Source organism: Phaenicophaeus curvirostris, chromosome 1 (genome assembly GCF_032191515.1).
Source record: "Phaenicophaeus curvirostris isolate KB17595 chromosome 1, BPBGC_Pcur_1.0, whole genome shotgun sequence".
In the NCBI taxonomy this organism is placed as follows: Eukaryota; Metazoa; Chordata; class Aves; order Cuculiformes; family Cuculidae; genus Phaenicophaeus; species Phaenicophaeus curvirostris.
Genome location: NC_091392.1, coordinates 192,054,191 through 192,071,890, shown reverse-complemented (window position 1 = coordinate 192,071,890; position 17,700 = coordinate 192,054,191). Strand labels below are relative to the sequence as shown.

Below are 17,700 nucleotides of genomic sequence, written 5' to 3'. Positions count from 1 at the left end.
CTTCCTTGCCTCCTGCTTCAATGTGTAGCTGAGCTATAAGCACCAGCCACCTCCGCCTGCTCAGCCAAGGGCCAACCATACCATCCACAAACCAAAAATCAGCTTTTATACTGTGGCTCCCCATTTCCCTTGCCTCCCTCTACCCTAGGCTCCTCTCTGTGCTTTGAATTAGGAGACATGTCAGGCTTGTGGAACCAAGCCCAAACTTTTCTCAGAAAACAGAAGAGTCAAAGGCATGTTTTGAAAATAAATATCAAAGCTGGCAAGTAAGGGCGATGGAAGAAGGAACTGGCATTGTTAGAAACTGGTAGGAGCGAAATAAGAGGGGCTCTGCATGGCACTTTCACACAGGACTCAGCCTCCTGCCAACAATATCTGGGGAATATTGCTCAGACCAAAAGAAAGAGCACTGAGCCCTGAGCAGGGAAGAAATTAGAATAGTCTCTCTCTGCCACTCTGGTAACACAGGGAATAATAATAGAGAGGGAGAAATAACTGTGGAGGGAGGGCTAAAAAAAAGGAGGGGATACAAGGAGAAACTGGGCAATAGAAAAGCATGTCAGAGTTATAAAAAGAGACAGAGAAGGGAATTTTATTCATGAGCTTTCCAAATGCATTTGCCATTGTCGTAGGCATAAGAATATTATCCTGCTACTGCCAGGGGGCATGTGACTAGGGCTCCAGCCGTCAGAAAAATCACTGCCAGCTGTCAGAGGGCCAAGCCATTAAGGGCAATGGGCCAACACCAATCACACTGTCAAGAAATCCACTTGCTTGTCAAGAGATTAGCTGTCTGGACTCCAAAGCCTTCAGAAAGTGTTGGCTTCAAAAGTGGAGATGGTCATGTGAATAGTGCAGTCTTTGGCAATGGAAGCAGTGGGTAGAAATGCTCCTTTTAAAAGAGGAGCACAAGAAGGAAGGTGTTAAGCTCTTTCTGGTTGGATCTGGTGTATCAAAAGCACTAAACAGTATACTGCATCTTTGCTCTGATGAAATATAAATAAATTAATTCATCCAGAAATACCACTTAGCCTCTGATCAAATGGGCCAATGTACAGCACCGACCTCTGAGAGCATTCCAGCTTTCTTTGGGAAAATTGGCATGAGAGAGCAGCCAATCTGAGTGGGATTCTTGTTGAATTTTGTTCCTCATTTTTTCAAGCATCAGCAGTCCCTAAACCTATGTTAGGCATGCTTGATTGTGGATGGGGCAGAAGCAAAGCAGACATTTCAGTCCTAGGGAACTATAGTTCCCCAGCTTCATTCAGTAATGGCTCTAGAGAAAGGCCAGCCCTGGGACCAGTAGTACTTATTCGATGGGTCCTCTTCTCAGTTTACAGATCACAAACCTAGTCTTGTTTTTTGAAGTATACCCAACAAGGGAGAGTCACTGCATCCCTTTCTTGAGACAGTCATACTCCAAGTTCTACCAGAAAGTTACGAAGCCATTAATTTGGTTCATAGAAATAATGAAGCATTCAGGTGCTTTATGGCTCCTGTTAAACATATTATGACACAGGTATGAAGTCTGATGTGTCAAACACCTGGACACTAACATGCCCAGGAGACAGCCCTCTTTCATATAAGTACATGTAGTGTGAGGATCTCATCAAGGTGGCTAAAGCAACGCCCTTCTACAATACAAGCTGAAGTAACTCTATTCTCAGAAACTTATTCCACTGAGAAAGTAAGCTCAGTGGTACAAAAGCTCTAGAAAACTTCCTTCTTTTTCTGTCTACAAATAAAAGCTGTCCTATTGAGGCTGATCATCAAATGTTTACTGTGGAATTACCACAGGACACATGTAACCACAGAATTTGCAAGTGGAAATGTATTACCGTGTTTCCTTGTGTTTCTTTTTATTTTCCTTTTTGTTTATTGGTGGGAAATATTCAGGCTATGCTTACAAAGTAAATTGGAACTGTCTGAGCATTCTCCTTTATTACTGACTTGTTAAAGGAAAGAGTTTGGCTAAGGTGTAAGTTGATTAGCTCACTGATAATAAATTGATATCCAGAAATGTAACCAAGGATTTTTGCCAAGTAAATAACGACTTGATCTCTTTCCTCTACTCCTCCTTCCTGCAGTAATGTAAATGAGAGAAATATAACAATGGTTTCTTTACATGAGCAGAATGTGCTTCATTTCCAGGCATTTGCATATGCTGGGGGTAAGTATGCCATTTTCTAAGAGATCAAGGAGGAAAACTGCAGCTGTCTTCCCTACGGAAAGTGCAGTGCAACCGAAGATATTTCAAGTTTTCACTTTTTAAAAAATTCTTTTAACATTTGACATCTTAATAATTCATAGAATGAATCACAGAATCACAGAATCACAGAATCACAGAATGCCTTGGGTTGGAAGGGACTTTAAAGATCATCTAGTTCCAGCACCCCTGGCATCAGCAGGGACACCTCCCACTACACCAGGCTGCTCAAGGACACATCCAACCTGTCCTTGAATACTTCCAGGGAGGGAGCATCCACAACTTCCCTGGAAAACCTGTTCCAGTGTCTCACCATCCTCATCATGAAGAACTTCTTCCTAACATCTAGTCTAAATCTTGCCCCCTCCAATTTATAGCCATTCCCTCTCATCCTATCACTCCATGCTTTTGTAAAGGTCCCTCAGTTGCTCCATTCCTCTGATCATCTTTGTAGCCCTCCTCTGAACATGTTCCAACAGTTCCATATCATTCTTGTGTTGGAGATTCCAGAACCGGACACAGTACTCCAGGTGGAGTCTCACCAGAGCAGAGTAGAGGGGCAGAATCATCTCCCTCGACCTGCTGGTTACACTTCTTTTGATGCAGCCCAGGGTACGGTTGGCCTTCCGGGCTATGAGCACCCATTGCCGGCTCATGTCAAGCTTCTCATCAATGAGCACCCCCAAGTCCTTCTCCACATGGCTGCTTTCAATCATGTCATCACCCATCCTATACTTAAACCACAGATTGCCTTGACCAAGGTGTAGGGCTTTGCACTTGGCTTTCTTGGACCTCATGAGGTCCACACAGGCCCACTTCTCCAGCTTACCCAGGTAAATATCTGTATCTGCTTACCACTGAGACTTTCTGCTTGCTCCTGGTGGATTCCCCTTTGTGTTGCAGAGATTTCCAAGGGCAGTGATACAAGAAAACTGCTTTCCCTATCCATGAGGCCAGGTTCCAAGCAGTGCACAACTAGATGGGGAGGGTTTCATAGACCATGGGGTGGGATATATCACCTTCCAGTTTCAGACAGTAACTGATTCATTATACAAAACACAGTGCACAAATGGCTTGTGGATGCTTTCTTCCTTACACTGAAAAACGTAAGAAAAGGGTGAGACTCTTACAATAGCTAGTTCCTCTAAATCCATTCCCACTGGGGTTTTGGGGTAAAAGAATGTTCATCCCTCATGCCTCACAGACTTCAGATTAGCCTGTTTTCCAGACAGTTTTGTTGTTTCTTGACAATATTTTGACTCCAAAATTTGCTTTTAGTCACCCTTATATTGTTGGACTTACATTCCTTCATTAGATGGTCACTGATCAGTCTTTACCCAGTCTCCATCTGACCATACACCCAAAATGGTGTGAGTGGGAATGATACATGTGCAACAGGACTTGGCACTTCAAACCTGTGGTGTCAGAAACCTTAGCAGCATGAGTGTAGATGGGAGAAGGCCCCAGCTTGAGGACCTTAGCTGGAGAGGTTAGCAAACTGATGCTGACACTCAAAAGCTTGCTATTTAAAGCTACATGTATGTACAAGGAGAATAGTGTCTAATTCACCCAATGGCTCGGCAGACTGTAAAGTCACAGAAAATGTGGAGACTTCAAAGAAATTCATATAAGGTTGAAAATATGAGTTTTTTGTACAACTACATAAACTGCAAGCAGCCCTTCTCTCCCCAAAAGTAGCTGGTTCTAGAAGAGAACTAGTGATATGTTCTCCTCCAAACCCCTTCTCATTGAATTCATGACAGGGGAGCTAGGATAGGAACAAAAAGAAAGGAGCACTTTTCACCATGCATTTTCAAGCATTGTAGAGAACCAGTGTTTTGTGGCTCTCATCCTCCAGTATACCTCTCCTCGAAGGTTTCATATAGAATCATAGAACAGTCTGAGTTGAAAGGGACCTTAAAGATGATCTAGTTCCAACCCCACTGTGATGGGCAGTGACACCTCCCACTAGATCAGGCTAGGGAGTTTATACTTTGTTCTAAGGATAGATGACTTCAGTGAGTGGTATAATACCTGAAGTAAGGCTGCTTCCCATAAATGTCTCAATTCTAGCCAACTGAGATCAAAGCACATCCAAGAGTTGATTAGGTATGTAACTTCCATGAATGCTGCAAGTATAAAAAAACATAACAGAAACTTAATTGACCTCAAACCAGAGTGGAATGCTTTGCAGAAGAGAGTAAGGCTTTGGGATTCATGACCTCACCCAACTGCATCCAATCAAAAAAGCCAGACACCTCAGTTCAATTTAGTTACCACAATATAGACATTAACTGCAGTTGGACACAAAGCTTCTGAAAGCCATATGGGGTATGACACCAATTCTAGGGAAGACTCAGTGACCCCAGCGCATCCTGCCTGGCCCTCAGCTGCTGCTCTGAAAGAATCTTCAAATGACACAAGATGCCAGCATTTAAGGAAGTGAACTGAGTCTTTAAGGCAGGATCCAAATTGATACTAACAGACTTAAATATTGTTATGAAATTCATGCAAGTCTCTTCACATTGAGCTCTGTATATGCAAATTGGATGGCAGAAAAAGACAGCTTGCTGTATATTTCCTAAGGAGAAAGCTGTTTACAAGTGTAAACAATGAATCCTTATGGCATTTGCTTTTGCTTTTTAAAGCATGAGAAGACTTCCAAAGTACAAAGGCAGACCAATCCCAGTTTCCTTTGAAAGTCAATGAGATGGAGGCATATGCCATTTGTGCTTTTGGAAAGCCTCCCTCCTGTGATAGATTTTTATTTGATATTTCAGCTTAAGCTGGTATGCATTTACCATTTTGCAGCTGATAAATGCTCTGATTCACAGACAAAGGTGAATTAAGCTCAGATGACTGGAGAAGTTACTAAACTCAGCTCTCCTTCCACAGTTTTCCCAGTGGCAGCTGCTTCTCCTTCAGGAATGGCTGAACAGCATGTTTATCTCCTCCTATACCAATTTCAGCACTGCAAATCAGTGCAAACTGACAGCACTTTTATTTCATGCTAATACAATGTGTTGAAAGCTCCAGGTGCTTCGAGACACCGACACATACTGTCTGCTTTTGCACCATTGGGTGCAGATAAACTTCAGCTTAATCTAGAAAGCAAACATCCTCATTTTGGCTAAATGGGACCTGCTGTGGATGGGATCACTCGCCTGGCTTTGGGATACATCTGCAACAGAACTGATCAGATAGGCCTGCACTTGGAAAAAGGTGGAGAAGAAAAATGCCTTCCTAAAATCTACTTTGAGTATTAGATGTAGAACTGAATTGTCTTCTGCATGAGGGAACATCCTCTCCTTGGTAGGTCACACCTCCTTTCATAAATGCCTGTTGCCAGCAGTCTCTGTTTTCATCAACTCTTTATAACACTATTCTGATTGTTGTATTCATATTCAGCACTGGTTGCACCTCAAATCCTGCGCTCAGTTTTGGGCCCCTTACTACAAGAAAGACATTGAGGTGTTGGAGTGTGTGCAAAGAAGGACAACAAAGCTGGTGAAGGGTCTGCAGCACAAGTGCTATGAGGAACAGCTGAGGGAACTGGGATTATTTAATCTGGAGAAAAAGAGGCTGAGGGGAAACCTTATTGCTCTCTATGAGTGCCTGGTTGTAGTAAGGCAGGTGTTAATCTCTTCTCCCAAGCAAAAAAGTGATAGGATGAGAGGAAATGGCCTCAAGTCGTGCCGGGGAGATTTATATTGGATATTAGGAAAAATTTCTTCACCAGATGGGTTGTCAAGTATTGTAACAGTCTGCCCAGGGAAGTGGTAGAATCCCCATCCCTGGAGATACATAAAGATGCGGTGCTTAGGGACATAGTTTAGTGGTGGACTTGGCAGTGTTACATTTATGATTGGACTTGACAATCTTAAAGGTCTTTTCCAATCTAAACAACTCTATGATTCTATATCTGAGCTCTTCAGCACTGGATGCTCAAAGCATACACTAAGCTCAAATCTGTGACTCTGTTATTCACTACCATACCCATGTAGCAAAATGCATACAATACAACTTGAAAATATGACTAAGAACAGCCACATTACACTGGTGAGTTTATGAATATTTATATGGCTCTAGAACTTGAGTCCCTTTGATGATGCTTTACAAATGCAAGACTCCATTTAACTTCAGTGCAGAAATTTCAGCTTTAACTAACTATGAATAGGAACTTTGTTCTGGTAAAGTCTGCTGAAGTTTCTTGGATCAAATCCTTCTTCACATTGGGAACCTACTTCTCTTTTTCACTCATTCAAGTGCCAATAAATTTCTGTGATATTACTTCAGGCATAATTATCATCACTCCAACAGTGCTCATAAAAAGCCCTTAAACTTCAAGGTACTTTTCAGAGTCTGATTCAGCCTGCTTACTCACGCTATCTGCATATAAATCAATGGGATAAATTACATGTTACACAGGATCAGACTTGCAAGATCTAGAGGTGTTGAAGACCTTTTTTCTGTAACCAATATGGACCAGGCTATTACCAGAAAGCTGCCAACTATGACATTTTGAGCTGCTGTATTTGGAAGGCAACGTTGTCACGGGACGTGAGACTTTAGACTCAAGACCCTCAACGCATGCCTAAGATGTTTTATACACTGTGACCCAATAAAAGAAAATTCTAGAAGAGGCAAAGGTTCATAATTAAAATAGAATTCGAAGAGGCAATTTGTAGCATAAAATTCAGCTCTATTTACATGACTGATACCTTTCTTTTAACATTATTAGAACAAACTAGTGAAAACATCTTCAAGATTTTGTGTCTATTTCATCTCCCCCTTTGAATGCACATACTGATGAGAAGGATTATGTACAATCTTCTACAACATATGTAGCTGTAATGAGTTGTGATCAATCTGTTTGTTAGGTCTCGTATTATGCAGAAATTAAACAATCAGCGGCACAAGCCAGGATAAAGTGTTTGCATAGAGCAGAAAGTGTCATTTTCTGAATTTCAGGGATACAAAGGGAAACAATCAACCATGTGCAGGTTTTTAATAGCAGCTCTTTCCCATTCCCAAGCAAAATGCTACTGGATTCACATACTAAATTTACAGGACATATCCCTCTAGTGGTGTCAACTGACATGACGGAATCAGCCAGCCTGATCTGTTAAGCCATGAGGTTTCAAGGCAACATAAAACTGCACGGACAGAGGATCCTTTGCCACAGGAAATCGGAGGCCACAGGAAATTACTCCACTGGCACGCCAAGTACCTTTATAGTAATACCAAAAATAAACATTTCAGGAGCTCTGTGTTTGTTTCTCTACTTGCTAGTTCAGAAAAAAGACATTGCCTCAATAGGTCCTACAGACCACACAAAGAAAATCCAACACCTGGACACAGGTAGGTTTGACTGTCTAGTCAGGCAGACCATGTTTAGATGCAAATAACTTCAGGCTGTCACATTATCTCCAGTACAGTAACCTACACTACAGAGCGTATCTCAAGGTTACAGAGGAAAAGCATTGCTTTTAAGATCTATTATTGTAATAGCTGAAATGGTCAAAGTTGTTTCAGATGAAAAAAATGTGTACTGTGGCTGCCTCTTCAATACTGTCCTTCTGAGTACAATGACTGTAAGGTCTGCCAGAGTTCAAAGGGGAGGACCAAACCACAGAGTAAGTCAGAAGTGAATGCATATTGTGATATAGAATACTACAGAAACATGTCAAATAAAAAGTATTCCCCGATGATTCAAATTAAATGGTAGCTATATGTTTTTACTTTTGTTTCTGTCTAGAAGAAACAGAATGGATAACAACCTACATTGTTGCTGTTATCTACACTATACAATCTTACATTAATCTTGCCCAGTTTTAAAGCCAATTTCATGTCTGACTTCTTGTCCTGCTGCAGTTACACATCTCATGTCCAGCATGCAGAAAAATGAGAAAAGAAGTGAATATCAATACTCATTTATTGTTGCTTATTTATTTAAAGCCAACTGAATTGAATATTATACAAATTGCTTGGTGTTTCATACTGTCCCCATTTTGTGCTCTTCATGGGCAAACAGGATATTCAACATTTATTTCTTTAGTTTCTGAACTACTGCAATTTCAAACTTTTAATCATTTTTCTGTTAACAACTTTTAATCTTAAAATGGTTGACCATGATGACAAAACATAGATCAGAGGCCTACAGATTTCCTTACTATATAAACTGGACCTTCAAAAGTTCAAAACGCTAAAATGCATCAAGCACACTAGAATCTTCTTCATTGTTTACGACCATCTTTATGCTTCTGATTCAGTCTGTCTCTCTTCCAAACCTCATTCCTGAAAGTCTAAATCCGGGAAGGATAATCTATGTATAGCAAAAAAAAAAGACAGGTCTGCATAAAAAATCCACAATGATTAGGAAGATTTGACAATCTTAGTATTTTACCATTGCCATCACTAAAATTAGTTTTGTTTTGAAGGCCTTCTATCACTATGAAAGACGATAAATACATCTCTACCTGATGCTGAAAGCAATTATATACCAGTTGAACTGCAGAAGGCAGGTTACCATGATGGATGTATACATCACAAAACATCAGCATTTACACTAGGAAAGTTCTGCGTTTAGACTGGAGATTTTTAGCTTACAGAAGTGGAAATGAGAAAAAAGAAGTAGAAAGAGAAGTTTGTGGCTTTATATGCAGGTATAACAAATTCTGCTGACCAGCAGGGTATAAGCACTGTGTACAGCCCTCAAGGTCTGCCCGAAGCTTCTCATTAAGCCTTTGGATCTTTTTTCTGAAACATAAAACCCACACAATATTATGATGCCTCTGCTTGAGTGTTTTATTCTTCACATTGTTTCAAGTCTTTCCCTTTTTGGACTCACTCAATTTGCCTTACCAACTTGGTTTGAAAACCACTTTCCATATTCTGCGTGTTAGGTATAGTACACATAGTAAGCACGGAGGAAACTAAATGAGGCATCAGATGAGAAAAAAAACTGTGTGTAGGCAGTGCTATAAAAGCCTCCTTCCTCCTCCCAGCCCACCAGCACAATGCTTCCCTCTTAATTTAAAAACACAGAGCCAGTACTCTGCCTTGCTTGTCGAACAAACCCTCCCTGCAGAGAAAACAGAGAAGGAAAACCTCCTCAGTGCCACCACAACAACCTATGGATGTGCATTTTGCCTAAAAAGCAGGTCAGGAGAGACAGGCTGTGATGGTCCACTGTGTCCTGGGCTGCATCAAAAGAAGTGTGGCCAACAGGTTGAGGGAGGTAATTCTGCCCCTCTATTCCTCTCTTGTGAGACCTCATCTAGAGTATTGTGTCCAGTTCTGGAATCCTCAACATAAGAAGGGTATGGAACTGTTGGAATCGGTCCAGAGGAGGCCACAAAAATGATCAGAGAGCTGGAACACCTCCCCTATTATGAGAGGCTGAGAGAGTTGGGGCTGTTCAGCTAGGACAAGACTCCAAGGAGACCTTATTATGGCCTTCCAATACTTAAAGAGGCTTATAAGAAAGATGGGGAAAAACTCTTTAGCAGGACCTGTAGCAATAGGACAAGGGGTAATGGTTTTAAACTAAAAGAGGAAAGTTTTAGACTAGATATTAGGAAGAAATTTTTACGCTGAGAGTGGTGAAATCCTAGCTCAGGTTGCCCAGAGAAGTGGTGGATGCCCCATCCCTGGAAACATTCAAGGCCAGGTTGGACGGGGCTCTGAGCAACCTGATGTGGTTTGAGATGTCCCTGCTCACTGCAGGGGGTTTGGACGAGGTGACCTTCATGATCCATTCCAACCCAAAGAATTTTATGATTCCCCACGCAGGGCCCTCTGAGCCAAATGTGCTCCCAGCCTGCCTTTCCCTCTGGGATTCCGCCCCTCTATTCCTGTCTTGTGGGACCTCATCTGGAATAATGTGTCCAGTTCTGGAATCTCCAAAATGAGAAGGATATGGAGCTGTTGGAACGGGTCCAGAGGAGGGCTGCGAAGATGATCCGAGGGCTTCAGCACCTCTCATATAAGGGAAGGCTGAGAGAGTTGGGGTTGTTCAGCCTGGAGAAGAGAAGGCTCTAAGGAGACCTTGTAGCGACCTTCCAGTACCTGAAAGGAGCCTACAAGAAAGCTGGGGAGGGGCTTTTCACAAAGACTTGTAGTAATAGGACTAGGGGCAATGGCTATAAACTGGAGAGGGGCAGATTTAGACTACACATCAGGAATAATTTCTTCACTGTGAGAGCGGTGAGGCTCTGGCACAGGTTGCCCAGGGAAGCCGTGGCTGCCCCATCCCTGGGGGTGTTCAAGGCCAGGCTGGATGGGGCCTTGGGCCTGATCTAGTGGGAAGTGTCCCTGCCCATGGCAGGGGGTTGGAACTAGGTCATCTTTAGGGACCCTGCCAACCCTAACTATTCGTTGATTCTTTGATTCTACGGCTCTATGATCCCACGGTTTTCCTTAATTCCCGCCTCTCCCACCCCCTGCCCCGCCCCCCGCGCTCCGGCGGCTCCGCCCCGGCCGGGCGCGACCCGCCCCCACCCCTCCGCCCGCTCCGGCCTGAAGCGGCGCCGCGATGGCTCCGGTCGCCGATCGGGAGGGTTACTGGGGCCCGCCGACCTCCACCTTGGAGTGGTGCGAGGAGAACTACGCCGTCTCCCACCACATCGCCGAATTCTGTGAGTGGCCGCCGCGACGCCTCAGCCCCGCTCCCCTCGCGCAGGCCCCGCGGCGGGGCGCCCCCCGCCTCCCCCCGCCGGGCTGCCCTGTCCCCCGAGCCCCGAGGGAGGGACCTTAAAACCCGTCCCGCTCCAGCCCCCTGCGGGCAGGGGCGCCCCCAGACCCCTCGGTGGGGGCCCCTCGCCACAAGAAGGATGTTGAGGCTCTGGAGCGTGTCCAGGGAAGAGCGACGGAGCTGGTGAAGGGGCTGGAGAGCAAGTCTTATGAGGAGCGGCTGAGGGAGTTGGGGTTGTTTAGCCTGGAGGAGGCTGAGGGGAGACCTCATTGCTCTCTACAACTACCTGAAAGGACGTTGTGGTGTGGAGGGAGCTGGCCTCTTCTCCGAAGTGACAGGGGACAGGACAAGGGGGAATGGCCTCAAGCTTTGCCGGGAGAGGTTCAGACTGGATATCAGAAAAAAAAGCTCATTGGGCACTGGCACAGGCTGCCCAGGGAGGTAGTCGAGTGTCCATCCCTGGAGGTGTTTAAAGGATGGGTAGATGAGGTTCTCAGGGACATGGTTTAGTGGCAGATAGCAATGGTTGGACTCGATGATCCAAGAAGTCTTTTCCAGCTTGATAATTCTATGATTTTGTGACTGACGTGTGAGGCTTCCGGGAGGGGATGTCCAAAGAGGAGCCTTCACTCCAGTCCTGCTTGGGGTGCTGTGATGTAAAACCCCAGCAGTCTGCAGCTCTGCTCCCCTTGAGAAGAGACAGGAGCATTTGCCAGGGAGCATTTGCCAGCCTCGGCCCATCAAACCAGGCAAACTTGTTCAGGGAGAGGATGTCTTTGTATGGGTGGAGAGAGGCCTTCACCCAGCTGCACTTTGGTGGTTCTTGGCCATCACCAGGTTGCTCTGTTGTAGGTGGTGGGTGTTAAAGTTGCTCTGTGACAGGTGTAGCCTGTTAGGGTAGCTCAGAGCAACAGCAGGACAGGCTGTTCTTTTAACCTCAAAACTCTATTATCCAGAGGCAATGAGGAATTTAGAATCGTCGAATCATAGAATAGTTTGAATTGGAAGGGTCCTTAAAGATCATTTAGTTCCAAGCCCCCTGCCATGGGATACATCCCACTGGATCAGGATGTCCAAGGCCTCATCCAACCTGGCCTTGAACACCTCCAGGGATGGGACAGCCACAGCTCCCCTGGGCAACCTGTTCCAGTGCCTCACCACTCTCATAGTGAAAAAATTATTCCTCACGTCTAGTCTAAATCTGCCCCTTTCCAGTTTATAGCCATTGACCCTCAACCTATCACTACAAGCCTTTGTGAACAGTCCCTCCCCAGCTTTCTTGTAGGCCCCCTTCAGGTGTTGGAAGGTTGCTATAATGTCTCCTCCTTGATATATTTAAGTGTATTTTGGCTGAAGAATGAAGTGGTTCGACCACAGGGTCATCCTGCACGTGCTTGAGGAGGGGAGTGTATTGTGGTAGTCGTGCAAATTGTGGATTTGTTGGTAAGTGTGTAGTAAGCCAGCAACTACATCACCAAGAGAGAGATTTTATTCAGGTTTGCACGTGTCCTGTTTGCTCGGAGTTTTTTCTCGAATCAAAGCACACACCAAGGTGTTTGTTGCCTTCATTTATACACAAAGTTACCCAAAGCCTTACATTATTCATCAAGTATGCAATCACATATTTACCTAGAGTTACAATTAATGCTAAGTTATCTGTGCATCTTCTGCGTGTGCTCCAAAGGGGTCTTTAGGGGTGCTGGGTGGTTGTCATCCCAGAAATTACCTGCCAAGTTCACACACTGGTAAACTATCAGTTTCCTCTCAGTTACTGGCAGTATCTCTAAACTGCTGGCTTGGAACTTCTTTATTCTCAAAGTTCGTGCTAGTAAATCACACCATTATTTAATCATACAGCTGAACAAACTTTACCCTCACACCACAAAAAATTACAAAATACAGTAATTTTCTGAGACCTATCTTGTGTAAGTCTCCTGCCTGGCTGGTGATCCTAAGATTATTTTTTTTCTTAAGATATCAAAAATACCATAGGCTTTTACCTACAGTAGCAGGTAAAGAAACAAGCCCTTTGTCACTGATGTTTTGTTGAAAAATTAAATACCTTTGTGTCCCGGGCAGTGACTTTAAAGGATATGGTAGTTGCAGTTATGTGCTGCCATCTGACAGACACCATGTCCTACAAAAAACTTTCGCACACAGCTGCTGTTGAAGTGTTAAGACCCTAAGGAAAAAGCACTAAAGTGAACTGGCTCACCTATCCTGAAGTGCTTGTAGTGGGCAATCTGAGGAGGCCTTTCACATAGCTGGGATGCTTCAGCAGTGCTTTAGAAGGGCTTGGCATGCAGGAGATGGAGGATTATGGGCATCCAATGCCAGGCTGTGACTCCTGGTTACAAACACTGACATGGGTGAAGGACCAAAAGGAATAGTCATGAAAGAGGTTTCAGAGTGTGGGAATGGGAAAGAGAACAGGAGCTGAATAACAGTAGCACAGGCGACATAAGAGCTGGGAGGAAAAAGGAAGTTGGTTTATGACTGAGAAGAGGCAGGCTGGCTGAAGAAGGAACAGAATTGAGTACTCTTAAAACAGGACAAACTCGGATATTTTTAAATAGAATAAGACTTTTGCAGAGTAGGTATTTGTGTGTTTTCCTTGTGGCAAAAGTAATTTGTGAGATAATCCTCATAGGGAAGAGGAAGCTCTGTTGCTTCACCGATGTAAAAATAAATTTGACTAGCATGTAAATTTTTTAAATAGTCCCTGCATTGTTGGCCTTGGGAACTGATACTTTTCGTCCACTTCTAGATTATGCAGGAGAAGGAAGTTGAAGATAAGGATGAGATTAATTAATAGTGGGAGGTGGAAAGGCACATGCCCTGAAGAAAAAGGGACAAATTGTAGAAGGCCTGGGCCCCCCCTTTTGTTTTTAGTGTTTGGGATGGTGGTTTGTTGGTCTGTCAGTGATGCTGAAAAGAAGTGTATAAAGGCTGTGCTGTAATTAAAAGTATTTAATTGGCTCAGGTTTAAAAAGTAAAACAGTAAAAAAGCCACTTTATTTTAGAGTCACCTTAACAGCAGATAATTTCAGCAGAGATGTCAAGATGGTTTAGATTTTATTTAGGAATAATTCTGTATCTGCACTTTCAGGTTCAGAGGAAGATTTTTTTTTTTTTTTTGAGAACATGAACCCACTGCATTTAAATCTTAGCCAGTAAAAGTTAGTTAGCAGTGTATCTTCTATTAAAAAAAAAAAAAAAAAGAGGTCTTTCCCACTTTCCTCTGAAGTCTTTCTCTAAAAGACTTACTGTGAAGCTAATTACTTTGGAATATCAGAGAGATCTTACCTTGAAATCTAGCTGCTTTAGCGCAAGAGCTGAGAGTATATTTGGGGTCTGTGTGGCCCAGCAGTCTTCTATCTGGTGCTGTGCCTTTATGGCAAATATTTGTTAGAAACAATTTATAAGAAACAGTTGGAAGCCCAAAACTTAAAGGGTACTGGCAGGCCCAAATCAAATATTATGTTTTCTTTAGGTTGCAGGCTGAAGAGCCAAGCTGAAAGCTTGTTGTACAAATTAGGTTTTATGCCATTTAGCAATTTGTTTTTAATATGCTAATTTTAGTACAAATTGCTACATTGTGTTCCAGAAGCCTACTGCAGTTCTTTGCCATTCACTCCTTAAAGAACCAGTGTAAATTATGGCAGCTAATCAGTTGTATGTATTCAGAGATGTGAAGGTGAGGTATGGTGTTTTTGTAGCACTTCGTATTTACATTCTCTTGATGTACCCCAAACACAATGACCTGCATTTAAAGATTCTTTTTTTTTTTTAATAATGAAAAATGGGAAGGGGTTGCCTTTCTGAGCCTGCACCTAGCCTGTTTTCCTCCCCTGCGGAGGTGGATGACTGACTGCTCTACATCCTTCTGTAGGGTATTAAACCAATTGAAATGGAAAACACGTTGAAAAATTTTTTGAAAATTTTGCCAGCTTAACTGTTAAACAACTCTTATGTCCATCACTGATCAAATCTATTGTATAGTTTAGTAATTCCTTCCAAAGAGTTTCTCAGGAGTTTTGGATTCATTCCTGTGTGCTGGAGGGTAAGCAGTAGAGATGCTTGTTTTGTTTTTTTTTTTATAATCTTCAGCTCCCAGTGCTTGTATGCTGAATTACCCAAGCTTTTGTACACCAGACTAAGCAAAATAATAATAAAGGAAACAAAATAGCATCCTCCCACCCACACAAACAGAACCAGTTCATATATAAGTAGTGGTGTTTAACACTGAATGCTTAAGTGTTACAGTTTACTCAGTTGATGTTTCAGACCAGTTCGGCCCATGTAGTGTTTAGTTTTGAGGTTCTATTTGGATGTGAATGCCTGTATGACAAGTGCCTTGCCCTTCTTGCAGTCACTGTTATCCCTGTAAGGAGGTTTTGCCTTGTAGAATATGAGGAGTGGTTATAACTAATCTTCATAGATTTCCTTTGTTAAAAATATAGAGAGTAGTAGGATCAATTTAAACAGATACTTTAAATTTAGAGGAACCCTTGGTGGTACGCAAGTGTTTATAATTCTCAGGAGAATCACGGGGGTGAACTTCTTGTTATTGACTCAGTGCTTCATTTCAGTTTGGATCACACTTGATTGATGATTGCAGGTTTGTGAAATATTGCCTTGAGCTATCATTGCACATGAGTAATATGCATAATCTACAACATGACTGCTTTTGAGATAGTATATCCTTATGCTGGCATTTACAGCAGCAAGCATCTGGAATATAGCTTTGGGCTTCTCAAGAAACTGGTGAAACTGTTTCTTGCTTGGTCCCACCTCAGTTCATTCATATAAGAAAATGTGGGCAGGGTTTATTATGAGAGTTAAGACTATTGTTTTTTCCTTTCATTAGAGATCTGGTAAAGAAAAATTTTTTAATGTGCTTTCCTTATGGGACCCCTATTTAGAAAAAAACCCCAAAACAGATTATGAGTCCCTACCCATGTTTCTAGCCAGTTTTGCTGCTCTTTCTTAAGTCCTTCCTATTTTTGCTTCAGACAAGGGAACGCCACTGTCACTTGTGGTGTTAGGTGTGAGATACCTCATTAATCACAGAATCACTAGGTTGGAAAAGACCCACTGAATCATCGAGTTCAAACATTCCTATCAACCATTAAACCATGCTCCTCAGCAACTCATACACATGTCCTTTAGGCACCTCCAGGAAAGGTGACTCAACCACTTCCCTGGGCAGCCTGTTCCAGTGCCCAATGACCCTTCCCATGAAATATTTTTTTCCTGATGTCAAGCCTGAACCTCCCCTGGCAGAGCTTGAGGCCATTCCCTCTTGTCCTGTCCCCTGTCACTTGGGAGAAGAGGCCAGCTCCCTCCTCTCTACAACCTCCTTTCAGGTAGTTATAGAGAGCAATGAGGTCTCCCCTCAGCCTCCTCTTCTCCAGGCTAAACAACCCCAGTTCTCTCAGCTGCTTCTCATAAGACTTGTTCTCCTGGCCCCTCACCAGCTTTGTTGCTCTTCTCTGCACTCACTGCAGAGCCTCAACATCCTTCTTGTGGTGAGGGGCCCAGAACTGAACACGGTATTCAAAGAGCGGTCTCACCAGTGCCGAGTACAGAGGGAGAATAACCTCCCTGGACCTGCTGGTCACGCCGTTTCTGATACAAGCCAAGATGCCATTGGCCTTCTTGGCCACCTAGGCACACTGCTGCCTCATATTCAGTCGGCTGTCAACCAACACCCCCAGGTCCCTCTCCTCCAGGCAGCTTTCTAGACAGACTTCTCCTAGTCTGTAGCACTGCACAGGGTTGTTGTACCCCAAGTGCAGGACCCGGCATTTGGCCTTGTTAAACCTCATGTCACTGGACTCAGCCCAGTGGTCCAGCCTGTTCAGATCCCTTTGCAGAGCCTCCCTACCCTCCAGCAGATCAACACTTCCACCCAGCTTAGTGACATCCACAAACTTGCTAAGGGTGCACTCAATGCGTTCATCCAGGTCATTGATAAAGACATTGAACAGGGCTGGACCCAGCACTGAGCCCTGGGGAACCCCACTTGTCACTGGCCTCCAGCTGGATTTCACACCATTTCCCACCACTCTCTGGGCCCGGCCATCCAACCGGTTTTCCACCCAGGAGAGTGTGCGCCTGTCCAGGCCAGAGGCTGACAGTTTCTCAAGCAGAACGCTGTGAGAAACTGTGTCAAAGGCTTTACTGAAGTCCAGGAAGACCACATCCACAGCCTTTCCCTCATCCAGCAGCCGAGTCACTTTGTCATAGAAGGCGATCAGGTTAGTTTGGCAAGACCTGCCTTTCATGTACCCATGTTGACTGGGCCTGACCACCCAGTTCTCTTGCATGTGCTTCATGATAGCGCTCAAGATCACCTGCTCCATGACTTCCCCTGGCACTGAGGTCAGACTGACAGGCCTGTAGTTTCCTGGGTCCTCCCTGCAACCTTTCTTGTAGATGGGCACATCAGCCAGCCTCCAGTCAGGTGGAACTTCCCCAGTCTTCCAGGACAGCTGGATGATGATGAAAAGGGGTTTGTCAAACACATCCACCAGCTCCCTCAGTACTCTTGTATGGTTCCCATCCAGCCCCATAGACTTGTGGGTGTCTAGCTGGGCAACCAAGTCTCTAACCACCACGTCTTGGATCGTGGGAGCTTTGTTCTGCTCCTCTAACTTCTGGATGCATACACAGAGGGAACAACTTTCCTTATTGTTAAAGACTGAGGCAAAGAAGGCATTAAGTACCTCAGCCTTGTCCTCATCCTTTGTCACAGTTGTTCCATTTACATCCAATAGGGACTGGATTTTCTCCC

At 43.9% G+C, this 17,700-nt stretch overlaps 1 protein-coding gene across 1 annotated transcript in view; it reads left to right on the top strand.

Annotated features, from left to right (window-relative positions):
* Positions 1-10,707: 10,707 nt before the first annotated feature.
* The window catches only part of ACER3 (alkaline ceramidase 3), a 60,517-nt gene continuing 53,524 nt past the window's right edge, over positions 10,708-17,700 (top strand). Inside the window, exon 1 of the mRNA XM_069883258.1 lies at positions 10,708-10,845. Within this exon, the coding sequence (XP_069739359.1) occupies positions 10,743-10,845 (103 nt within the window). The 5' untranslated portion in view covers positions 10,708-10,742. The remainder of the gene's footprint in view (positions 10,846-17,700) is intronic.